A 22,519-nucleotide genomic window follows, 5' to 3' on the forward strand; every position below is an offset into this window, starting at 1 on the left:
GTTTTTTGTCAGTTTTTTGTTTTAGCTGTTTTAAAAAGAAAATCTAGATTCACACATTAGGTACACTACATCCGCCTGAAGTTGGTACTGCAAATGTCAAACTTTTTATGTGCCATTTCGACAAGACAAGTGTAAACGGAAAACAAAATTGAGAACGAGCTTAATATACGACGGTGGTCTGATATGTTCTCGGGCTAGATCAGAAATGAATATAAGTAATGTATATAAGTTTATGTATTATTTGGGAATTATTACATTTTTTCGTCCCCACAAAGAGAAGGTTAACCCAGTAGGAAGTTAAAATCTAGAATGAGTTTAGCACAGAATTTGTTAAAAAACCAGGTAACCATAATATACATAAGCTCTTCATCATTTTAAGGGTGAGCTAAAACATATTCCAGCATAAGGAAATGCAAATAAACTTCTGCCCAAGTTTTTGCCAAAAGTATACGTCTGATTGTAATAAATTTCACACCGTTGAAATGAGCGTAAAAAAACACTACCCACACTGCTTTTCCGTTTTTTAAATTTTGTTTCTAAAAAAAACTACAACGCGTTAAAATTGTGATGAGTATAAGATTATCTGGTTTTCGCTATTTATGGATCAATTTTAAATTTTCAAAAAGGTACATTAGTAGAAATTGCATTAAAAAATCCATTGCGCTTTACAGAAATAAAATATCTTAATAAATAATTGAGTAAACAGGGGCAAAATATTTAAAATTTGTGGTCAAACAAACTTTAGCCATTTTTATCTGCAAAACCGAATGCTTTGAAATCTTGTAGATGGTTTACAGGTATGATAAGCATGATAAATTTTTAATCAAAATATATTTACTTATCCCCTCCAAAAAATTGACGACGTCAGCTCAAAATTTTGCCGAATGTATCCTGTCTAAAATGTGTAAACTATGGGTGGGGCTTATAATAAAAATATTTTAAATATAAAATGGTAAATTTGAATGAGAAATAGAATTATGTTTTAAAAATCGTTTTGTTGAAAGTAGGTATACACTAAGAAAAAGAAGCCAATAATTATCTCTCATCATAATTGTCATCTATCTCAGTTGTGATAATGATTTTTTCTTCGTTGTCAGATAGAGGGGCGGAATTTAACTGCAAAATCCATATTTGAGAACGGGTGGGTGGGCGGGGCTAAGTTAAAGTTTTTGCTAGAGAGTCTTTTATAAGCAAGCAGTAGGTCCGCCCACCCACCCCCTCTTCATTTTGGTGACTACTCTTAATACTGTTAATTAAAACCAGATAAATTGTTATTTTCCTTCTATAAATTATTCAATCTACACCTTATATTTCAAGGGTTTTTTCTTCGTTTATAGAGGTAGTGATGCTGATGTTTTATTCGCCATATTACAATAATATAAAACGTGGGTTAATGGCACATCAGATAAAAATACAAAAAATAGAATATGTAATAAGGAAAATATAAAATTAAACGTAAATAATCTAAACCAACCAACATTTTGGACAGTTTTTTATTAATTTTGAAATTCTTTAAATTAAACCGTTAATTTTTTCTTTTAAACAAAAAATTTCCCAGTAACAATAAATTTTGGTAGGACTTTCCTAAACACTCGATTTGTAAATTGTTTATCAGTGGATACCGAGTTTTTAATCTTGATATTTTTTCAGTAATTCAGGGGCGGCTTGTTCTATGAGCCAATGAATTTTTTGTTCCCAGTTTAAGTTTTTTAATTTTTAGATTTTGCATTTTCGAATTTTCCGCTTTTTCAATATTTCGTTATTTCACCTTTAGATTGGTTCTTTCTATTATTATTTTTAGATTTCCCATTTTTTTGATATTTTACTTTTTCGTTTTTCAATTGTCAGATTTACAATTTTTTGATTTTTTATTTTGGATGTTTCCATTTTTCGAAGAAACACATCAAAAATACAAGAGCGACATGAAAAAAATCCTGCGTTACAACTTTTCAAAATTTCAGTTTAAATAAAGTTGTTCTTTTTGTCAAAATTTTAGAAATGCAAAATTGAGAATTTGATTATTTAAAAGCTAAAATTGAAACTAAAAAATTGCAATTCAAAAAATCGAAGACATAAAAATTTGAATCATCGTTTAATTCAAATAAAGGAAAATTAAAATATCTACTAATTGAAAAATCGAAGGAACGAAAAATTGAAAAACCGGAAACTTAAAAAATCGAAACATCCAAGAAACGAAAAATTGCAGATCGAAAAACTGAAGGAACAAAAATTTGCAAGATCGAAAATTTAAAAATTCGAAAAAGTAAAAACTAGAAAACTTGAAAACGAAAAATTGTAAAATCAAAAAACTGTAAAATTGAATAACTCTAAATGGAAACAGTTAAAAATCTAAGTAACTATAAAATCGAAAAATTGAGAAATGCATGAGTTAATAAATAGAAACTCCGAAAAATTTTAAACAAATTCGAAAAATTGGTCGAAAACTGTTTCAGCAGAACTTCCCTCGTACCTAAAGTCCAGTGAAACATATCCAGCATATTTGAGTTAAGTTTTTACTTTACAGAATTTTGATTTTTGTGATGACGTCATCAACATTTTTGCAAGGACATGTTGTATTCCCAAAATTTTCTGGAAAAATGGAATAAACCGTTCCTGATTTAATCAATAAAATAAATTGACACATTCATTAATTTTTTTTGAGCCACCTCACAGTAAAAACTTACGTTACTATGGAAATGTGCAATTTAACACCTTTAACTGATAAAATAGAGGGCGGGTGGGCGGGGCTAGTACTTGCTTAGATAAGACTGATTTTGACAAATTCCACGCCCTCTGTGAAAATAGATGGGGGCTAAAGGAAGTTATATTGCAATTATTCTATTCAGTTTCAAATTTTTTCTAAAAATTCTGGAGGTCTAGGGTGAAAATTCGACACGGATTCACACACCACAAGTACGAGAGTAAATTATTTTATAAAATTAAAAAAACTTTTAATTATAAATATGGGAGATGACGTCATCAAATTGTTGGTGGGGATAATTAGCCAAATTTTGGTTAGTATTTAACCATGTACATGATATTTGTAACAAATGTACAAAATTTGACAACAATCGGTCCAGCAGTTTCGGAGATTACGTGTCTAATAAAAATGGATACAGACAGACAGACAGACAGACGGAAACGGGAGACCTCTTTTTTCGTATTCTAGAGGTCATGACGTCGAGAAAAACTAAAAATTTTCAAAAACGCAAAAATGGGTATTATTAAAAATATTCTCAGTCAAGACGATGTAAATAAACGCGATGAAAGCAATTAAAAATTAGTTAGTTAGGAAAAATCTAGATATAAAAATTGAAAAATCCAAAAACTGTAAAATCCTGAAGTTTTCAGTTTTAATAAATTTGTTATTTTAGAATTAAATAAAAAATTTGAATCTGGGAAAATGTAACATTAAACAATTGGGGACTTGAAAAATTTAAAAGCTAAATTAAAAATTGAAATCTCGATTAATTGAAATAAGGAAAAATTAAAATATCTATAAATTGAAAAATTGAGAAGTGCAAACTTGAAATTTCGAAAAATTGCAAATTTTTCCTTATTTATTTTGGTCTGGGAGACCGAAAAATTTCAAAATAAAAAAAAATGCCAAAAATTCAGATGAAAATTAGAAAACCTAAAATCGAAAAATTGAAGAAATGGAAAATTTGAAAATCGAAACTTTCGAATGAGCCGATGTGCTTTGTTGCCATTATTGAAATTAATTAATATATACCGTTAATTAAAAATCATAAGTTAAAAAATTCAAATATAAAAATTGAAAAACTAAAAACGACAAAATCGTAAAACTGAAAAATTCAAAAGTTCAATAATCAAATACTCAACTCATGAGCCGCCCCTGCAGTGATTGTGTTTTCTGGATTGATAATTTTAAACGGAGCTTTATATTTGAAATCTGAGCTTTCAAATATTTAGGTACTGCGGTTTCTTTTAACTTTAAATGGTAGACGAAAGCTTCTTGGTCAAAATGTACCTTAAAATATAATTTTAAAGATACATAAGAAAGGATTTTACAAAATTTTCCAATTTGGACGCCTTAAACTTTCTTTCCGAAATAAAGGGTAATTGTCTTCTCTTCGCTCTTTGCCTCAGGACGAATAAAAAGATTAAGCACAATTGAGATGGGGCGGGTGGGTGTTATGTATTTTCTTAGTACATACATGTAGTTTTCTTTCAATAATAACATACTTAAAATATTAAATGGTATTTGGTGTTGTTGAAAATAGGTATATATTAAGAAAAAGAGGCCAATAATTAAGCCCCACCCACCCGCCTCTGTCTCGATTTTGATGAATTTTTTATTCGTTTTCAGATACAGGGGCGGAGTTTAAATGCAAAATCTACATTTTTCTACTAAATTTACTATTTTATACATGTTTTAAGTCTCCTTTTTTTCTTCTCTTCAATTGGGGTAGTACTTTTTTTATATAAAATTAATCACCGAAGTGGAGGCGGATGGGCGGGCGGGGTTTATTATATGTTCTTCTGCAGAGTGGGAGTGGCAAGTAACTCATAGAAACTAGGCTGTAAAAAAAGCGCCAATCGTAACCTTTTTGTTGTATTATTTGTTATAAGATTTATTTCTTATTTCAGAAGAAAAAAATGAGAGAACAGGTGGGTGGGTGGGGCTAAGTTTAACTTTTTCCAAGAGAGTCTTTTATAAACAAGCAGTAGGCCCGCTCACCCACCCCCTCTTCATTCCAATGACAACTCTTAGTAGTGTTTCGTTTTATAGTAGCAAGTACTAGCCCCACCCGTTCGCTCACTATATTTTTAGATGGTGTCATTGCCAAAATCAATATTATCTAAGCAAGTACTAGCCCCGCCCACCCACCCTCTCTTTTCTTATTTTAGCAGGTACTATAATTTATCATTGCATTCATATTTTTTAGAATTGCTTAAACAGGTGGCTCAAAAAAATTAATGAATGAGTTAGTTTATGTCGTCACAAAATTGTGTAAAGGAACAACTCAACTCGAAAATGCTGGATATTTTTCATTGTGCTTTAGGAGCGAGGGAAATTCTCTCGAAACAACTTTCGACTAATTTTTTTATTTTTATTTCTCGAGCGTAAATAAAGGAAATACTGTAATCCAGTCCGTCCACCGACTCTCTACTTTTACTTTTTCTCGACATTTCATGACCCAGGTCTTCCTTTTCCGTCTGTCTGTCTGTCTGTCTGTCTGCCAGCTGCCCGGATTTTTATTGGACAGATAATATCCTAAACTAATGGACCGATTGTTATCAAATTGTATATGGAAAAAAATATGCAAAATCATTAAAAAAAAATAGATTGAACTACATGCATGTAAAATAAACTGCCGATTTTTTGGTGATAGAGTTGACCCTTATATTTTAAACAGAGCGAGTAAGCACTATTTAAACTGCAATGATACAAAGTGAGACAATATCGTGCATGCGGGCACAAACGTGTTAGAGCGCTAAGTTGAGAATATCAATAAGCGAAAGCTTACGCACGTGTTTACGGCTTGATTCTGTCGAAAAAAGCAATTTGAGGCTATGTTTTTATTTACGTTGCGCTTCTAAAATCAACTGTAAGCAAAGTGGAGATTAGTCGGCACGTGGTTTTGAAAAAGGATGCGCATGCGGAGTCACAAATTTGGTTAGCGGTTTACCATCTACACGATATCCTTCACATACATTTAAAGTTTGACAACAATCGATCCGGTAGTTTCGGAGATTATCTGCGTAATTTAAATCTGCCAGCGTTTAACGTTTGTAAAACATTTTTCAAGCATTTTGCTTAATTTTTATAGCTGATTCTCAGTATACAATTCGTTTTTATGAAAACTTCGGGTCTGCTATTTATTAGAAACTTCCTGCTGTTTTTGTAACCATTGTTACGTACTAAAACAAAATCGACTATAGCGTTTATTATTATGATTATATATATATATGCACAGGTGGTCTGGAAATTCTCGTCAAAATTACTTGCTTTAAACAACGTCAAAATGTTTGCGTGCAATTCTTTGAAGAGCTACTATTTTAAGTAAATGTAGGAAGGTTATTACCCGTCTATTTACATTACAGGTTGAATTTTTTTCAAAAACAAAGTGGTTTCTAGGTTTACAACTTTGTATTTTGTTTTATTGCGTATTTACACTAATTAAACACTAAATTTCATGTCTATAAGAAAACTGTTTCGGAGTAATACGAGAATTTTTTGCCTGTTTAATGCCACTGTCCAAAGAATTTTGGAACAAAAACAACTTCAGTTAATTACCTAAAAATTATACCTTTTAATATTTTAAACCAAAAGAATGCTGCGGCTAAAATTAAAATACTGTCTTAACAGAATGCCAAGAATTTAAAAAACAACTTTTGTTGGCAATGTTCGGATGCGTATACATCAGAAAAGATAAAGCATTCTAACTTCCCTGTTAATTGTTTTTATGTTATAAAACTTACAAATTATTTAGAACGAACAGCGACGTTAGTTTATTTTTTCATATGTTGTTTGTTACGCATCCACTACAAAAACCAAAGGTGTGTTCATAATTCGCCGGTTTAATAAGAAAATTAAACAAATAATTTCTTCGGGATTATTTATATGATATTAATTTAAAATTAGCCATATAATAAACTTTCATGACAGTTGATATACAAGCGCACATGTTTAAAGCGGACTTGTTTAATCAACATTTTAATGTCAAGCTATATTTACAAGCGTAATTAAAATTTCGTGGGTGTAACAAACACGCACTTTTAAAAATTCACTTATTAGAATCGCGGAATACATCATTATCACCTTCCAGAATTGTTTACTTATTTTATATTACTTCGTTGAAAATATTAAGAGTGAAGAGAACACTTCAACTTAAAGCACAATTCACTCAAACAGATTAATGCTGAGCAATTTGCTATAAATGTTTAAGAGTGATGAAAGTATTCATGCATAGTTCTTCACTAAATTTAAACGTACAGCGCCAGTAGTCTTCAACCAGTTTCTCAATGAATACATTTTTTATCTGAAAATCGGATCGTAAAAGAGTTAACAAAACAATTTGAATCCATCAAGTATTTTAGTATCTTTGCGTAACAATAATTTAACAAATTGATTCTGGCGCGGGTACAAAACATAAATAAATGAAAAATGACATCCCCGAATTATCTCTGAATAACAAATAAGAATGAGAAATATGTATGAATGCATACCAGAGTGGTCCTATTGGATGTATTGAGGTAAATAGATTGTATCCACTTTTTTTATTTGTCCCATATGGCTGTTGACTGATTAAACTATTCAAATGTGTGTTCTAATTCGTTTTGATCATAATTTGAAAAATTAATAAGTGTAGCAATGCGTAAAACCAAAAGGTGCCACTAATAAATACTACAGCACCACCAAACCAAAATAAAATGAAAAAAATATTTCAAATAACATTACCATTGTCTTCGTCTGGATCGTCTATAACACAGGTACGGAAAATGTATCGTTTACATAAATCACGAACACCTGGCGCGGCAAAACAGCAAAACAGAATAATAATTGTTAAAACTGCTATCATAACAATTAGGGTTGCCAATCCCTGGGGGTTCGAAGACGAACTGGTCGTTGATGAGGTCTTCGGTTCTGAAACAAACAAAACGAAATGAGACGATCTGAAACTCATAAAAAGTAGCTATTGTCACAATTATAATTACGTTCTAAGCTGTTTATTTCATAACAAATAATCTCCGCAACTACTGAGCTTTGAAATTTCAAATGTACTTTCGTATTATCGTAAAAATTATGATGATGCTGTTTATTAACGGTAAAAAAAAAACAATTACAATAATAAAAACATACAAAAGTTACAACACTAAATTGAAATCTTCCTGTGGATCGATGATTTAAACCTGGTGTAAGAAATTTCCACAAACTCAATTTCATTATAGATAAGTGTCAGTCTAGCAAGACGACTAACAGGCGATTGAAACGCGTACAAAGTACGATGCTATGGAATTGAAAGTAAGTGAGAATTTCTTACTTGACGAGATGGAACGTGTATCATAAATAAAATTAAAATATTTTAACAAGTAACAATACCATACAATACTTTATAAACAAAACACATATCAAACATTATTCTTCTCTTAGAAAGTAACGTAAGCCCAAAATAACTTATTATCATAGTATAATTACAGTTATTGAAAAATATATTGAACTTATAGCACATAAATTTGACGAATTTTTTTTGAATTTTTTCAATTCTTTGACTGTGCATCTTATAATAAGGAGACCATATAGTAACATGGTATTCGAGGATCGCCCTTACAAAAGATGAAAACAAAACAATAAAAGATCTAAGATTTGAGAACTCACTACAGGTTCTTTTTACTAATCCTAACATTTTATTTGCTTTAGAAACAATATTATTTATGTGAAAAGTAAAAGAGAGTTTACTATCAATAGTAATTCCTAAATCACAAAAACTGGTCACATTTTCAAGAACAATAGAAGACAATGTATAATTATACTGTTGAGAACATAATTTGCGACTAAATCTTAAAACCTTACACTTAGATATGTTAAATTCTAGTCCATTTTTCTTACACCAAAATTCTGAAAAGTTCAAATCAGATTGTATCATATGACAATCAGAGGGGCAAGTAATTTTTTTAAAGATTTTTAAATCATCTGCAAATAGTAAAAACTGACTAGATTTTATAACATCTTTGATATCATTTATAAATAGAGAGACAAACAAGGGCCCTAAATGGGAACCTTGCGGAACACCGGAAGATGGAATTATACATTTTGATTTAAACCCATTTATAATTACAAATTGCCTTCGATTACTTAGATATGAATCTATCCATGATAGTAAAGGATCACCAATTCCAATCTTAGCCAATTTTAATACATAGTAGAATACGAATATTCACCCTATCAAAAGCTTTTGCCAAATCAGTGTAAATACAATCAGTATCGTAACCATTTTCCATATTATTAACTATATAATTAGTAAATATCATTAAATTAGAAGTTGTCGAACGCCCTTTAAAGAAACCATGCTGTTCATCTAGGATGATATTTTTTACATGGAAAGACAAAATATCACATGTAATTGAATCAAATATTTTGGCTATAGGTGAACCAATACTAATAGGTCTATAGTTTGAAATATCACTACGATGACCTTTCTTATAAATAGCTGTAACATAAGAAATTTTCCATAGTGTAGGAACTTTGAATAATTGTAAAGATCTTTTATATAAAATTTGAAGGGGAAAACATAAATTGTGAGCACATTGTTTTAAAAATGGTGATGGAATACCATCTGGACCTATTTTAACAGAAGAATCTAAGGAAAGTAATTTAGACAAAACAAGGTCGGTGGATATTTCAAATGAATTAATATCAACAAGATTGTGTTTCCAATTTGATGAACTCATATTAACATCAGTATCAGCTACCGTATATACAGTTTGAAAATAAGTAGCAAACAAATCTGCAACGGATTTAGAAGAATCAGTTGTGATATCACCTAAGAACATAGAACAGGGGAACCCCACTGTATTAGGTTTTGATTTCTTGACAAATAACCAAAAACAATTACTATTAACAATAATATTCTGCTCAACACTTCGAATATGATTTTTCCTACACAAGTTCATAGCCAACTTAGATGTACGTCTAAGATCACAAAACTTTACGTAATCTGAATATAATCCAGTTACCTTAAAATTCCTATGAGCTTCTTTTTTTTCACAATAAGAGATCTTGTATGGTTATCAACCCAATAAGGAAAATTGTTCTGAGGTTTTTTAACAACAATAGGAACAAAACGAGTTATAAGAGAATTTATGTGAGAATAAAAATAATACATACAATCATCGAGATGAGAAAAATTTTCCATGGTAAACCAATCAATTTGCTCCAGGTAGGTATTAATTGCATCAAATGACGCGTTCTTAAAATCCAAACAAGATGTGTATATAGTAAGATCTAGTAAAGGCAAGAATATGTCACTAATTTTAATAATAAAGGCAGGATGATTTATATCTTTCGGTAATAAGGACAAACATTCTTCAATGATAAGTGTAGTATTACTAAAGCTTAAATCCAAAATTCATTTCCATTCCATATAAAGTTGTATTGAAAAAGACCACTCACAGCGAAATTGTCACAAATTAATTCTTCAATCATTGAAACAACGTTAACAGGTATTAAATAATTACAATTAGTATCACTTTTCCAGCTCAATCCAGGCAAATTGTAATCACCAACAATACATACTGTAGTGTTAGGATAATCAGCAATTAAATCAACCAAAGATATATGGTCAGAATATACAGCTAAGGGTGAATTAGGAGGAAAATACACAGTTCCAATTATAATTTGAATGCCATTAAACGAGATTAGTGTCCAAACTTCTTCTCTTTGAAGAGTATCAATTTGCAGTAAAGTAGAAGGAATATTTTTTATAACAGCTATCATTACACCACCACCACGTTATTTATTCGTCTCTAAAAAGGATCTATCCTTTCTGTAAACAACACATCTATCATCTATAATCCCTATTAAAAAATGTGTCATTAAGCCAAGTTTCTGTTAATGAAATTATCGGATAGTTTTCGCACAATACACTAGAATATAAATCACTGATTTTAGTTCTCAACCCTCTAACATTCTGATAATAAATAGTTAACTCTGAGTTTGATGATATGGACTTTTTTGAAAATTTGATTGTCTTCGTACACTACGAGGACTAAAATATTTACGAACAGCAATACCGATTGGCCAAAAAGATGGATCCAAAACTTTTTCAATTAATGAGAAATCGATTGATAATTTAAAGGAACTGTATTTATCCGGGAACTTAGAATTTAACTGTTTGAGTTCAAAGGATTGAATATTGTCCATATTGTCATTTGCGCTACAAACACACTATAATTTATTCCTAATATATCTTCAATCCTACTAATATTAACCCCAGGATTTACTCTTGTGACATGAATGTCCCTTTTTCGTCGCCTAGTGACAGCAACGAACTCATTACTACGATCTTCAAGAGCATCTCCATTTTCATTGGTGACTTGAGAAGTATCAATTATCAAGGTCTTCATTACCCTCGTTTTACTGGTAGCATTAGTAATATTGGACTTAACTGGAGCATTTTTATTGGGTTCATAGACGTTTTGATTATCTTCCACAACAGCTGAGCGAAGGTTTACATTTCTTTTAAACGATGTTTTATCCAGGTTTTTCTGAGGACCTTCTTGTCACTATTACCACTAATTGTGAAGACATTACCTTCAATTTCATTACTATATAAAACCGATGATTTTTCAGATAAACGATCATCATCCCAACAAGGCAGTTTTAAAGAACTATACGGGGTTTCTCTTGTTGACATCTTCGCCATCTCGAAAATACTTGATTTTAGAATCTGAACCTCATCTCTAAGTTTTTTAATTTCGATCATTAGAAGAGGCACAGCCTTGTCGACCATTTTATTTAACAGATTGGAAAATTCATCACTATTCAAGAACTTTAAAACATCTTGAGCAGAAGATGTAGAACTATTGGAATTTACAGATTCATTCGAATCACCACAGCACTTATTACATACTAGCTCATTATTCGACATAAAAATAAGCTTGTTATTCCTTTCTTGTACCACTAAAGCACAGCTTTTATGAAAGTACTTATGACATTTAACACATGACCAGGCATTAGATACTTTGTTTTTACATTTTCTGCATTGCTTATCAACATCATCATTTGTTTTAGAAGACAACACTGTATGCAACACGTTTCCACTGGCCGACGCCATCTTTTCTTTGTTAAAGTTCGCCTGGTGTCTAAGCGTTCTTAAAATTGTAGTAAGATACCCACATTTAAGGAACCCTAATTGAAGACCATGGTCCGAAAAAGTATGTGTTTTTATATTACTTGCACAGGATACTTTAAAAAGACATTTAAACCGTTTTTTATTGGTAACACTATTTTAACCTTGGTGTGAGTAGTGCCGAATAACCCCCATCCACACTTTTCTCGCACCAATGACGAACATTACTTAGGTGCAAGGTGTACATAATTAATTGATTCCTAGCAAATGGCCCAAAGTCAAAATTTATTTCCTGCCTACCAAGTCTTAGAAAAGCAGAGAAAACCCAAGTCAATTAGTTGGATCTCAAGGAGTATTTTTTTTATTCGAGCTTTAGAGGACATCAACCACATAGGGTTTTTAGTCCCCAAAACGGTTGTGGTGCGATGATGACACCCCTGATGTTGATCGTCCAGTGCTGAGATCAGCACCATGATCAGCGTCGCGGTAGCAGATAAGAACCCCTTTCTCATGGTCATTCTTATACACAAGTCTATAATTTGAAGTTCCCCTCAGGTACCGTAAAATTCTCTTCACTCGAACCACGTCATGTTCTGTAGGATTCTCCAGGTTCCTGGACCACACTGACAGCATAAGCGATGTCCGGCCGAGTCCACACATCAAAAACATCAGCCAGTATGGAAAGTTTTCGTTACGGGCGCTTCCTACAGTTTCAATATCTTTGACAATGGGAGTACTTACTGCATTACAATTAAATCTTTCTAGCGACTTTTCTGTGTGATGAGTTTGACTAACTTGAAGGGAGCCATCTCGTCCTAGTTCGATTTCAAGTCCATGAAAATATGTCGCCGGTTTGAAAATAATTTTGAATTCTTTCTGAAACTCATTGATGAAGGTTTGTTCATCTTCACCTGCAATTAGTCCATCATCGACATAGAGAAGAAATATCATCGTCTTCCCATCTTCTTGTCTCACAAAAAGACATACATGTCTGTGCATTATCCAGGTTTTAAGAGGAAATTTTAAAATGGGACGAAATTAGGTGGACACTATGAGTGTTCATAATCTTATTAAAAATCGAGAGGGTCGAGGTTGTGTACTGGAGTCATTTGGGTAATTGAGAGTCCCATCAGACAAGGAAATGTAAAAAAATTCGTCTGAATATTTCACGTTTGTGTGCTTTGAAAAATTTTATTAAATGCGAACATTATTTATCCATATTTTCGTCAGCTTGTCAAATTTAGTATCTGATATACAAAAAAAAAACTTCCCTCGCTCACTTCTCTGAAAAACTATAATTTTTTTGCAATTTTTGTTTTTGAGAATCTCTATAGAGTAAAAATCAGTTCAATTTTTTATTTTTTTGGCCCTTCATTTTTTCGAGGTTTGAAGTTTAAATTTAAATTTTCAATTTTTCAACTTTTCAATTCAATTTCTAGATTTTGCAATTTTTCGATTTGAGTTTCTCGAGTTTTCGATTTTTAATTTTTCCATTTGCAATTTTTCGTTTCAGTTTTTTGTTTTCTTTATTTTTACAATTTTTCAATTTTTCGGTGTTCCGATTTTATAATTGTTTGTTTTTTCAATTTCACGTTAATTTTACGATATCTCTTCGAGTTTTCATTTTTAAATTTTCCAGTTTTCCGATTTTCCAACTTTTGGACGTTTCGATTTTTAGATTTTTAAGTATTTCATTTCTTCAGTTTTTCGAGAAAAACAAGAAAGTATAAGTTATTCTACGTGACTTACATTGGGAGCACAGTCCAAAATTATTGTATAATAGATTGACTTTATGTTTTTTATTATAATATCTCTTGTTCTTTGCGGCAAAAAATTGTTGAAAAAACTATGTATATAAAGAAAAAAAAACAAAGATTAAGAAAGAAGAAGAATAAAATATTCTTCACAATTTAGAAGCGGCAGGTGGGCGGGGCTTATATTGTGTCCATTTTTTCTTAATACACAAAGTCTTTTTTCCCAACAAGAAACTGAAAACATGTTTAAAAAAAAAGTTTACTATCTTGTTGTTGAAAGAAAACTCTATTTACAAAAAAAATATTAAGCCCCACCCACCCGCCCGGATCTCAATTGAGATGAGTTTTTCATTCCTAATCAGACCTAAGGGCGGAGTTTAATTGTAAAATCAATATTTTTCTAAAAAATTCTACCCTTTTAAAAATATATTTCATATGGTAATTTCTTGTAGAGAAATGCGAATTATGCAACTAAATTCCGTCTTTCAGCTCACGATGAATAAAATATTCATCACAATTGAGAAGGGGTGGGTGGGCGGGGCTTTTGTTTTTTCCATTTTTTCCCAATATAAGAAGTCTTCTTTTCCCAACAAAAAAGTGACAACCTGTTTAACTATCCTGTTGTAGAAAGAAATTTCTATAAATTAAAAAAGAAACAAAGATTAAGCCTTCATTTTTTTACGAAACAGACCAAATTTAAATTCTTGTAACAATCTTTAAGTCAGCTGTTTGTATATTGATCCGCTGGAATGATAATCAAAATCTTTAGAAATCCAAAACTTGGGGTGAAATGTAAAAAAATGTACGGCAAAAATTGACCTTTATATTTGGTAAATATACCTAAATTAAAGAACATTTATTTGGTAAAATTGTAAAAAGATGTGATTATTGTTTTAGAGGGGCATAATCAAAAAAATTTCATTAACGATTTACCATGCTTACGATAACCGAAAAAAGGAATTAAAAAATCGACTCCGACGGACGAATTGCCACTTTTATGTTTTCTGGATGTTTCATGACCCCGAAAAAAGTAATTTCGCGTTTCCGTCTGTCTGTCTGTCTGTCTGTATCCATTTTTATTAGGCACGTAATCTCTGAAACTGCTAGATCGATTGTTGTCAAACTTTGTACCTATGTTAGAAATATCATGTAGATGGTTAAATGCTAGCCAAAATTTGGCTAATCATCCTCACCAACGATTTGATGACGTCATTTCAATGACCCGTATTTTAAAATGAGTAGAATGTTATACAAAAATATACTCCTATGCTTGTAGTATACGAATCCGCTTTTAGTTTTTTCGCTTAACGTGCAAATTTTCGCAAAAACAATTGCACGTTATAATAACATTATATTACCACCACGAGCCACGAGCAAAATATGAATTATAATGTTCATAAAATTTTGTTCGATTCTGGTTTAATTAATAATTTTATGCCTTTGTTTTGAGAAGGCAAACTCATTCAATCAAAGGAGAAATATGTATTTTGCAATTACGCTCCGCCCCTCGGTCTAACAACGTATGAAAAATTTATCAAAATTGAGATCGGGGCGGGTGGGTGGCGCTTAATCTTTGTTTTTTTTTTTAATATCTAGCATTTTGTTTCTACAACAGGATCGTAGAAGCAGTTCGGTGATTTTCTTATTCCAGCAGATCAATATTTCTTTGATGGTTTTTCGATCCATCTTGTGTCTTTGCTGTTTCGGCACGTGAACATAGCACGTGGAACCAATGATCCGTAGATGTTTCAACCCTGGTTTCTTTCCATACCAAAGTTCATATGGAGGTGTCCCTACAACACTTATATTTTGTCCATTTTTTATTAATATACGAAGTCTTCTTTTGACAACAAAAAACTCTAAACTTGTTTAACTATCCTACTGTTGAGAGAAAACTCTATATATTAAAAAAACAAAGATTAAGCCCCACCCACCCACCCCAATCTCAATTGTGACGAATTTTATACGATAATTTCTTGTAGAGAAATGAGGATTTTGAAACTAAACTTCGCCCTTCAGCTCACGATGAATAAAACATTCATCACAATTGAGAAGGTGTGGGTGGGCGGGGCTTATATTTTGTCAATTTTTCCTTAATATGCGAAGTCTTCTTTTGGCAACAAGAAACTGAAAAGGTGTTTAAATAAAAAGTTTACGCCCCACCCATCCGTCCCGATCTCAATTGTGATACATTTTTTATTCATTGTTAGAGCGAAGGGCAGAGCGTAATTGCAAAATACATATTTCTCTGTTCATTTGAATGAGTTTGTCTTCTCAAAACAGTGGACTAAAATTAAAATGCGTTTAATGGAGCAACAAATTTTCGAAAACTTAACAAGATTTGCAACCTGAACAAAGTTAGTTTGTTTTTTTTATGATGAACGATAATAATTATTTTTAAAAATGCTTTCTTTAAGACGCAATTACACAGCTATAAATTTTCACCTGTCATAACTGTAAAAATTAAAATCTAATCTTCTCTGCAGTTCACTTGTTTTAAAAAATATGTGACTTATTTTATTCCAAGTTGGCTTATACATATTAAAAAAAACAAAGACTAAGCCCCGCCCACCCGTCCCAATCGCAACTGTGATTAGTTTCGTATAATAATTTCGTGTAGAGAAATGAGGATTTTGCAACTAAACTCCGCCCTTCAGCTCACGATGAATAAAACATTCATCACAATTGGGAGGGGGCTTATGTTTTCACCATTTTTTCTTAATATACGAAGTCTTCTTTTGGCAACAAAAAACTGAAAACTTGTTTAACTATCCTATTGTTGAAGGAAAACTCTTTATATTAAAAAAACAAAGATTAAGCCCCGCCCACCCGCCCCAATCTCAATTGTGACGAATTTTATATGATAATTTCTTGTAGAGAAATGATGATTTTGAAACTAAACTCCGCCCTTCAGCTCACGATGAATAAAACATTCATCACAATTGAGAAGGGGTGGGTGGGCGGGGCTTATATTTCGTCCATTTTTTCTTAATATACGAGGTCTTCTTTTGGCAGCAAAAAACTGAAAACTTGTTAAACTTTCTTGTTGTTGAGAGAAAACTCTATATTAAAAAAAAAACAACGATAAAGCCCCACCCACCCGCTCAAATCTCAAATGTGACGAATTTCATATGCTAATTTCTTGTAGAGAAATGAGGATTTTGCAATTAAATTCCGCCCTTCAGCTCCCAATGAATAAATTATTCGTCACAATTGAGAAGGGGTGGGTGGGCGGGGCTTATATTTTGCCCATTTTTTCTTAATATGCACAGCCATCTTTTCCCAACAAGAAACTGAAAACATGTTTAACTATTTTGTTTTTGAGAGAAAACTCTGTATATTAAAAAAAAATTAAACCACACCCACCCGCCCCAATCTCAATTGTGATGTATTTCATATGGTAATTTCTTGTAGAGAAATTACCATTTTGCAACTAAATTTCGCCCTTCAGCTCACAATGAATAAAACATTCATCACAATTGGGAAGGGGTGGGTGGGCGGGGCTTATACATTCACCATTTTTTCTTAGTATACGAAGTCTTCTTTTGGCAAACAAAAAACTGAAAACTTGTTTAACTATCCTATTGTTAAGAGAAAACTCTATATATTAAAAAAACAAAGATTATGCCCCACCCACCCGCCCCAATCTCAGTTGTGACGAATTTTATACGATAATTTCTTGTAGAGAAATGAGGATTTTGAAACTAAACTTCGCCCTTCAGCTCCCAATGAATAAATTATTCGTCACAATCGAGAATGGGTGGGTGGGCGGGGCTTATATTTTGGCCATTTTTCCTTAATATGCGAAGTCTTCTTTTGGCAACAAGAAACTGAAAACTTGTTTAACTTTCCTAATATTGAGAGAAAACTCTATATATTAAAAAACAATGATAAAGCTCCACCCGCCCGCCCCAATCTCAATTGTGACGAATAAATTATTCGTCACAATTGAGAAGGGGTGGGTGGGCGGGGCATATATTTTTTCCATATTTTCTTAATATACGAAGTCTTCTTTTGGCAACAAGAAACTGAAAACTTGTTTAACTATCCTATTGTTGAGAGAAAACTCTATATATTAAAAAATTGGTCTAAAGAGTTTAGACAGTACTTCCCTCGCTGTCGGAAACTTGACGACTGCATGCCTATTGTGTTTTTTTCTCATTACATTTTTGTAGTGGGAATTTAAAAAAAAATTGTGATGACGTCATCAACATTTTTGCAAGGACACGTATATCAGTTGGGATAGATGTAGTGTAATACTAAGAATAAAATTATTGTATTCCCAAATTTTCGGGAAAATGAATTGGGTCGTTTTGAATATTGATTTGTTATAATCAATAAAATAACGAAACAATTTACTCACGTATACGACGTCGGTGTGTAATATGTAGAGAGCGGATTTCTGTCCGGTTAGGCAAGGCCAAACTCGGTACGGCTCGTACGGGATGCGAATTCATTGCAGTTACGGAGTGCACTTTGTTTATTTGAGATTAGAATAACGCTGTTTCGTTGCACTCTGCTGTTAATTCCCGCTCTCATTTACTTAGCCGTTTGATTAATAAATCGTTAATTATATTTATGGAATTAGTACTGATTAAATTCAGTGATTATCTATCATCCGCTACTGAGTCCCGGCGATCCAGCGCGTCCCCACCGATAATCGTGACGTAGCATCGTGACAGAAATCCGCTGTCTAGTAATATCAGTGTAATATGAGAGGCAACTGAAAATCGTTTATGTATAAACATTCTTAATTTAAGATGACAAGCGTAACAGCATACGTGAGAGTCAAACAGAGAAACTGTAAACAACACGACAATCGGTTTTATTGCTTCGACTTCCGCTTATTATACAAAACATTAGGTTTTATTTTAATTCTTGACGGTGAAATTCACAATTGGTTGATTATAAACATGTCTATTTCGCATTCGCGGAACCAAGTGACCGCATAAAACAAATGCAGGTCTGTAATGTTAAAGTCGATGTAAATAAGCGTGCTACCCTTAAGTTTCAACCGAGTTTTTCCTTTAACAAATTTTGTGTCTACCAAATTGGGTTGGTTGGGGTGTAATACTAATAATAAGTGTTGCCTTTAATTTAATCAATAAAATAAATTGACTTCATTAATTTTTTTGAACCACCTCTTAAGAAAATCTAAAAAATATGAATGGAATGATAAATCACAAGTACAAACTCATCATATTTTTTGCATTTTAGATAGGATTTATTCAGCAAAATTTAAGGGTGACGTCATCAATTTTTTTAGGAGGGATGAACAAATACATTTTGAACAAAAGTTTACCATGCTTATAATAACTTTAAAATATTCCCAAGATTTCAAAGCATTCGGTTTTGTAATTCCTGATTAAATCGATAAAATAAATTCACGCCTTCATTAATTTTTTTGAGTCACCCTGCATATGCAAATCCAAAAATATGAATGGAATGATAAATCACAAGTACAGACTCATCATATTTTGTACATTTTAGATACGATTTATTCGGCAAACTTTTGAGCTGACGTCATCAGTTTTTTGTAGAAGATAACCAAATATATTTTGACTAAAAATTTATTATGCTCTTTATAACTTTAAAACATCTGCAAGATTTCAAAGCATTCGGTTTTGTAGTTCCTGATTAAATCAATAAAATAAATTTACGCATTCATTAATTTTTTTGAGTCACCCTGTATATGCAAATCGAAAAAATTTGAATGGAATGATAAATTACAAGAAGAGACTCACCATATTTTGTACATTTTAGATAGGATTTATTCAGCAAAATTTTGTGGTGACGTCATAAATTTTTTAGGGGGGACGACCAAATACATTTTGATCAAAAATTTACCATGCTTATGATAATTTTAAAATATCTTCAAGATTTCGAAGCATTCGGTTTTGTAGTTCCTGAGTAAATCAGTAAAATAAATTTACGCTTTCATTTATTTTCTTGAATCACCCTGTATATGCAAATCCAAAAAATATGAATGGGGTGATAGATCACAAGTACAGACTGATCATATTTTGTACATTTTAGATATGATTTATTCGGCAAATTTTCGAGCTGACGTCATCAAGTTTTTGGAGGGGATAAGCAAATATATTTTGACTAAACATTTATTATGCTCTTTATAACCTTAAAACATCTGCAAGATTTCAAAGCATTCGGTTTTGTAGTTTCTGAGTAAATCAGTAAAATAAATTTACGCATTCATTAATTTTTTTGAGTCACTCTGTATATGCAAATCCAAAAAATATGAATGGAGTGATAGATCACAAGTACAGACTCATCATATTTTGTACATTTTAGATATGATTTATTCCACAAACTTTTGAGCTGACGTCATCAAGTTTTTGGAGGGGATAAGCAAATATTTTTTGACTAAAGATTTATGATGCTCTTTATAGCCTTAAAACATCTGCAACATTTCAAAGCATTCTGGTTAGCAGATTAAAAATTAAATTTCAAAATGTTGTTTTATAATTTTGATTTTTTTTCCAAAAATCTGGACGTTTCGGGTGAAAAGTCGATTCAGAGTTGTAAACTACATGTGTAGGACTATGTTATTTTATACAATTGAAAACCCATTTACTATGTACAATTTTGAAGTGACGTCATCGCATTAGTGGTGGGGATGATTAGACAAATTTTGGTTAGCGTTTTACCATCTACATGATATTCTTAATATAAGTACAAAATTTCACAACAATCGGTCGAGTACTTTCGGAGATTATTATCTAATAAAAATCCAGACGGACAGACGGACAGACGGACGGACAGACAGACGGAAATGGGAGACCTATTTCTTCGTCTTCTAGGGGTCATGAAAGATCGAGAAAACGTAAAAGTAGAGAGTCGGCCGACGGACTCGATTACAATACTTCCTTTGCTTACGCTCGGGAAGTAAAAACAAAGATTAAGCCCCGCCCACCGCCCCAATTTCAATTGTGACGAATTTTATATGATAATTTCTTGTGGAGAAATGAGGATTTTGAAACTAACCTCCGCCCTTCAACTCACGATGAATAAAACATTCATCACAATTGAGAAGGGGTGGGTGGGCGGGGCTTATATTTTGGCCATTTTTTCTTAATATACGAGGTCTTCTTTTGGCAGCAAGAAACTGAAAACTTGTTTAAAGCAAAAGTTTACGCCCCACCCATCCGTCCCGATCTCAATTGTGATAAATTTTTTATTCATTGTTAGAGCGAAGGGCAGAGCGTAATTGCAAAATACATATTTGGGTTGCTGAGAAAATTTCGAATGAACTTGAAACTTTTGCCGTTTATTCTACAATCACGAAGTTTTTTCAGTATTAAGAAGCGCCGAAGTTGAAAATTAATTGAATAATTATAAGTTTTATTCTTTTGTTAAATTTAATTTTTAACACAACTCTAAATTATCAACACTACTGTCATCATCTTCACTATCATTATCATCCCAAACGGAATTAATATTGATAATGACTTGATTTGTTCCGTTTGCCATTAGAAAAAAAATCTATGCATTATCGTCCATTTATTTTATTTAGTTGTTTAGATGTGTAAGCGTGGATGAAGTAAAAAATTTCTTTCTCTTGTTTTCTTATTGTATGAAAGTACATTACAAAGTAAGATACGTATTTAAACAGTCACACTAAAAATATTTTGAATAGTAATGTCAAAATCCTTTAGACATAACTCAATTATAATAAAGTCAGTATTTGTCCATTAACCACATTCACAAAAATTCTTTACTTCGATAACTGGTAGATTTGGAAAAACGCCAGATTTTTAACAGATGCAACTTCTTCCAGGAAATTATAATTGATTGATGACATTTCAAAAAACAAGATATTTTACGTTAACAAGAGCACTTAAAACGCGTAAATAAAATGCAGATCTATATTAAATTTTTTACTTCTTTATTTCAGACGACAAATAAATTATTATGAATTTAGAGCTGTTTGTGAGCGGCAACAAAATTTATTTCACTGTTATACTGTCAACTGAAAATTATAATCCTCTAAATAATTGCTTCACACACTCTTTCAAACACTCTCCGGAAAAAATTAGATATAAACGTTGTGTAAAGATTTTATAGAATGTTGTTGTAGTCAGTTTATTTTGAAAAATATTATTCTATTGGAAATTCTATACTGCTGACATCGGTATCGCGAGCATTCACAAATTTCACTTTCACTGTTTCAACGTTTCAACATTCGCATCGATCCTTGGCCGAGTTTTCAGGCTGGCTTTTCATTTGTGCACACATGCTCATAGGGCAGCAGATATTCACCTAAGTACGTACCCACACCGCGTTTCCGACTTTTCTTCGCTGAGATCAGCCGAATCTTTGTATATAAAGAACATAAAAATGAACATGTTTTACTTAAATTTATTTACGGTTGATTTATGGTTTTAATTTTGCCCGTATTGTACCTATGTTTAAAATAAATTTTGTACTCCTGGATTTTTTGTTTACTTTGAAACTTATAAGAAAATGTTTCTACAAACCCATCCGCGTAAATGTTTTAAATTGTGGCAAATTTTATGTTTTCTGGACGTTTCATAGCTCCAAGAGTATGACAAAGTAGATCTCCCATTTCCGTTTGTCTATCGCCCCTCTGTCACCTGTTTTTTCTAAAAAAAATTAATTCGACTCTTACATGAAACAACGCGAAATTAAATAATCTGTAAAGTTATTTACACAGAACTTTTTTCGTCCCTGAAACATAACTATTAAAGTTTTGGCAACGACCCTGCCAATAAATAGCATGAGCTTAACAAAAAACGATTTCAATTCCTTGCTTGTATTTTGAATGTAACCAAAGTAACAGTGGAAAAAGCACGAAACGAGAAATAATGAAGCTGCTTTTTTTTAAATATTGTTTATTTTTAAATTGAATTTATTTCATAAGGTATTTTTCAATATTATAAAAATCATCACAATAAAAGCATTCGATCTGAG

General features: G+C 31.9%; 1 protein-coding gene across 1 annotated transcript in view; it reads right to left on the reverse strand.

Annotated features, from left to right (window-relative positions):
• LOC135136327 (uncharacterized) overlaps nucleotides 1-22,519 on the reverse strand; it is a 47,541-nt gene that overhangs the window by 12,830 nt on the left and 12,192 nt on the right. Inside the window, exon 2 of the mRNA XM_064065556.1 lies at nucleotides 7,427-7,612. Within this exon, the coding sequence (XP_063921626.1) occupies nucleotides 7,427-7,612 (186 nt within the window). The remainder of the gene's footprint in view (nucleotides 1-7,426; nucleotides 7,613-22,519) is intronic.

This window comes from Zophobas morio, unplaced genomic scaffold (genome assembly GCF_036711695.1).
Source record: "Zophobas morio isolate AGI-343-1 ecotype UQ-CSIRO unplaced genomic scaffold, CSIRO_AGI_Zmor_V1 ptg000026l, whole genome shotgun sequence".
NCBI classification, from domain to species: Eukaryota; Metazoa; Arthropoda; class Insecta; order Coleoptera; family Tenebrionidae; genus Zophobas; species Zophobas morio.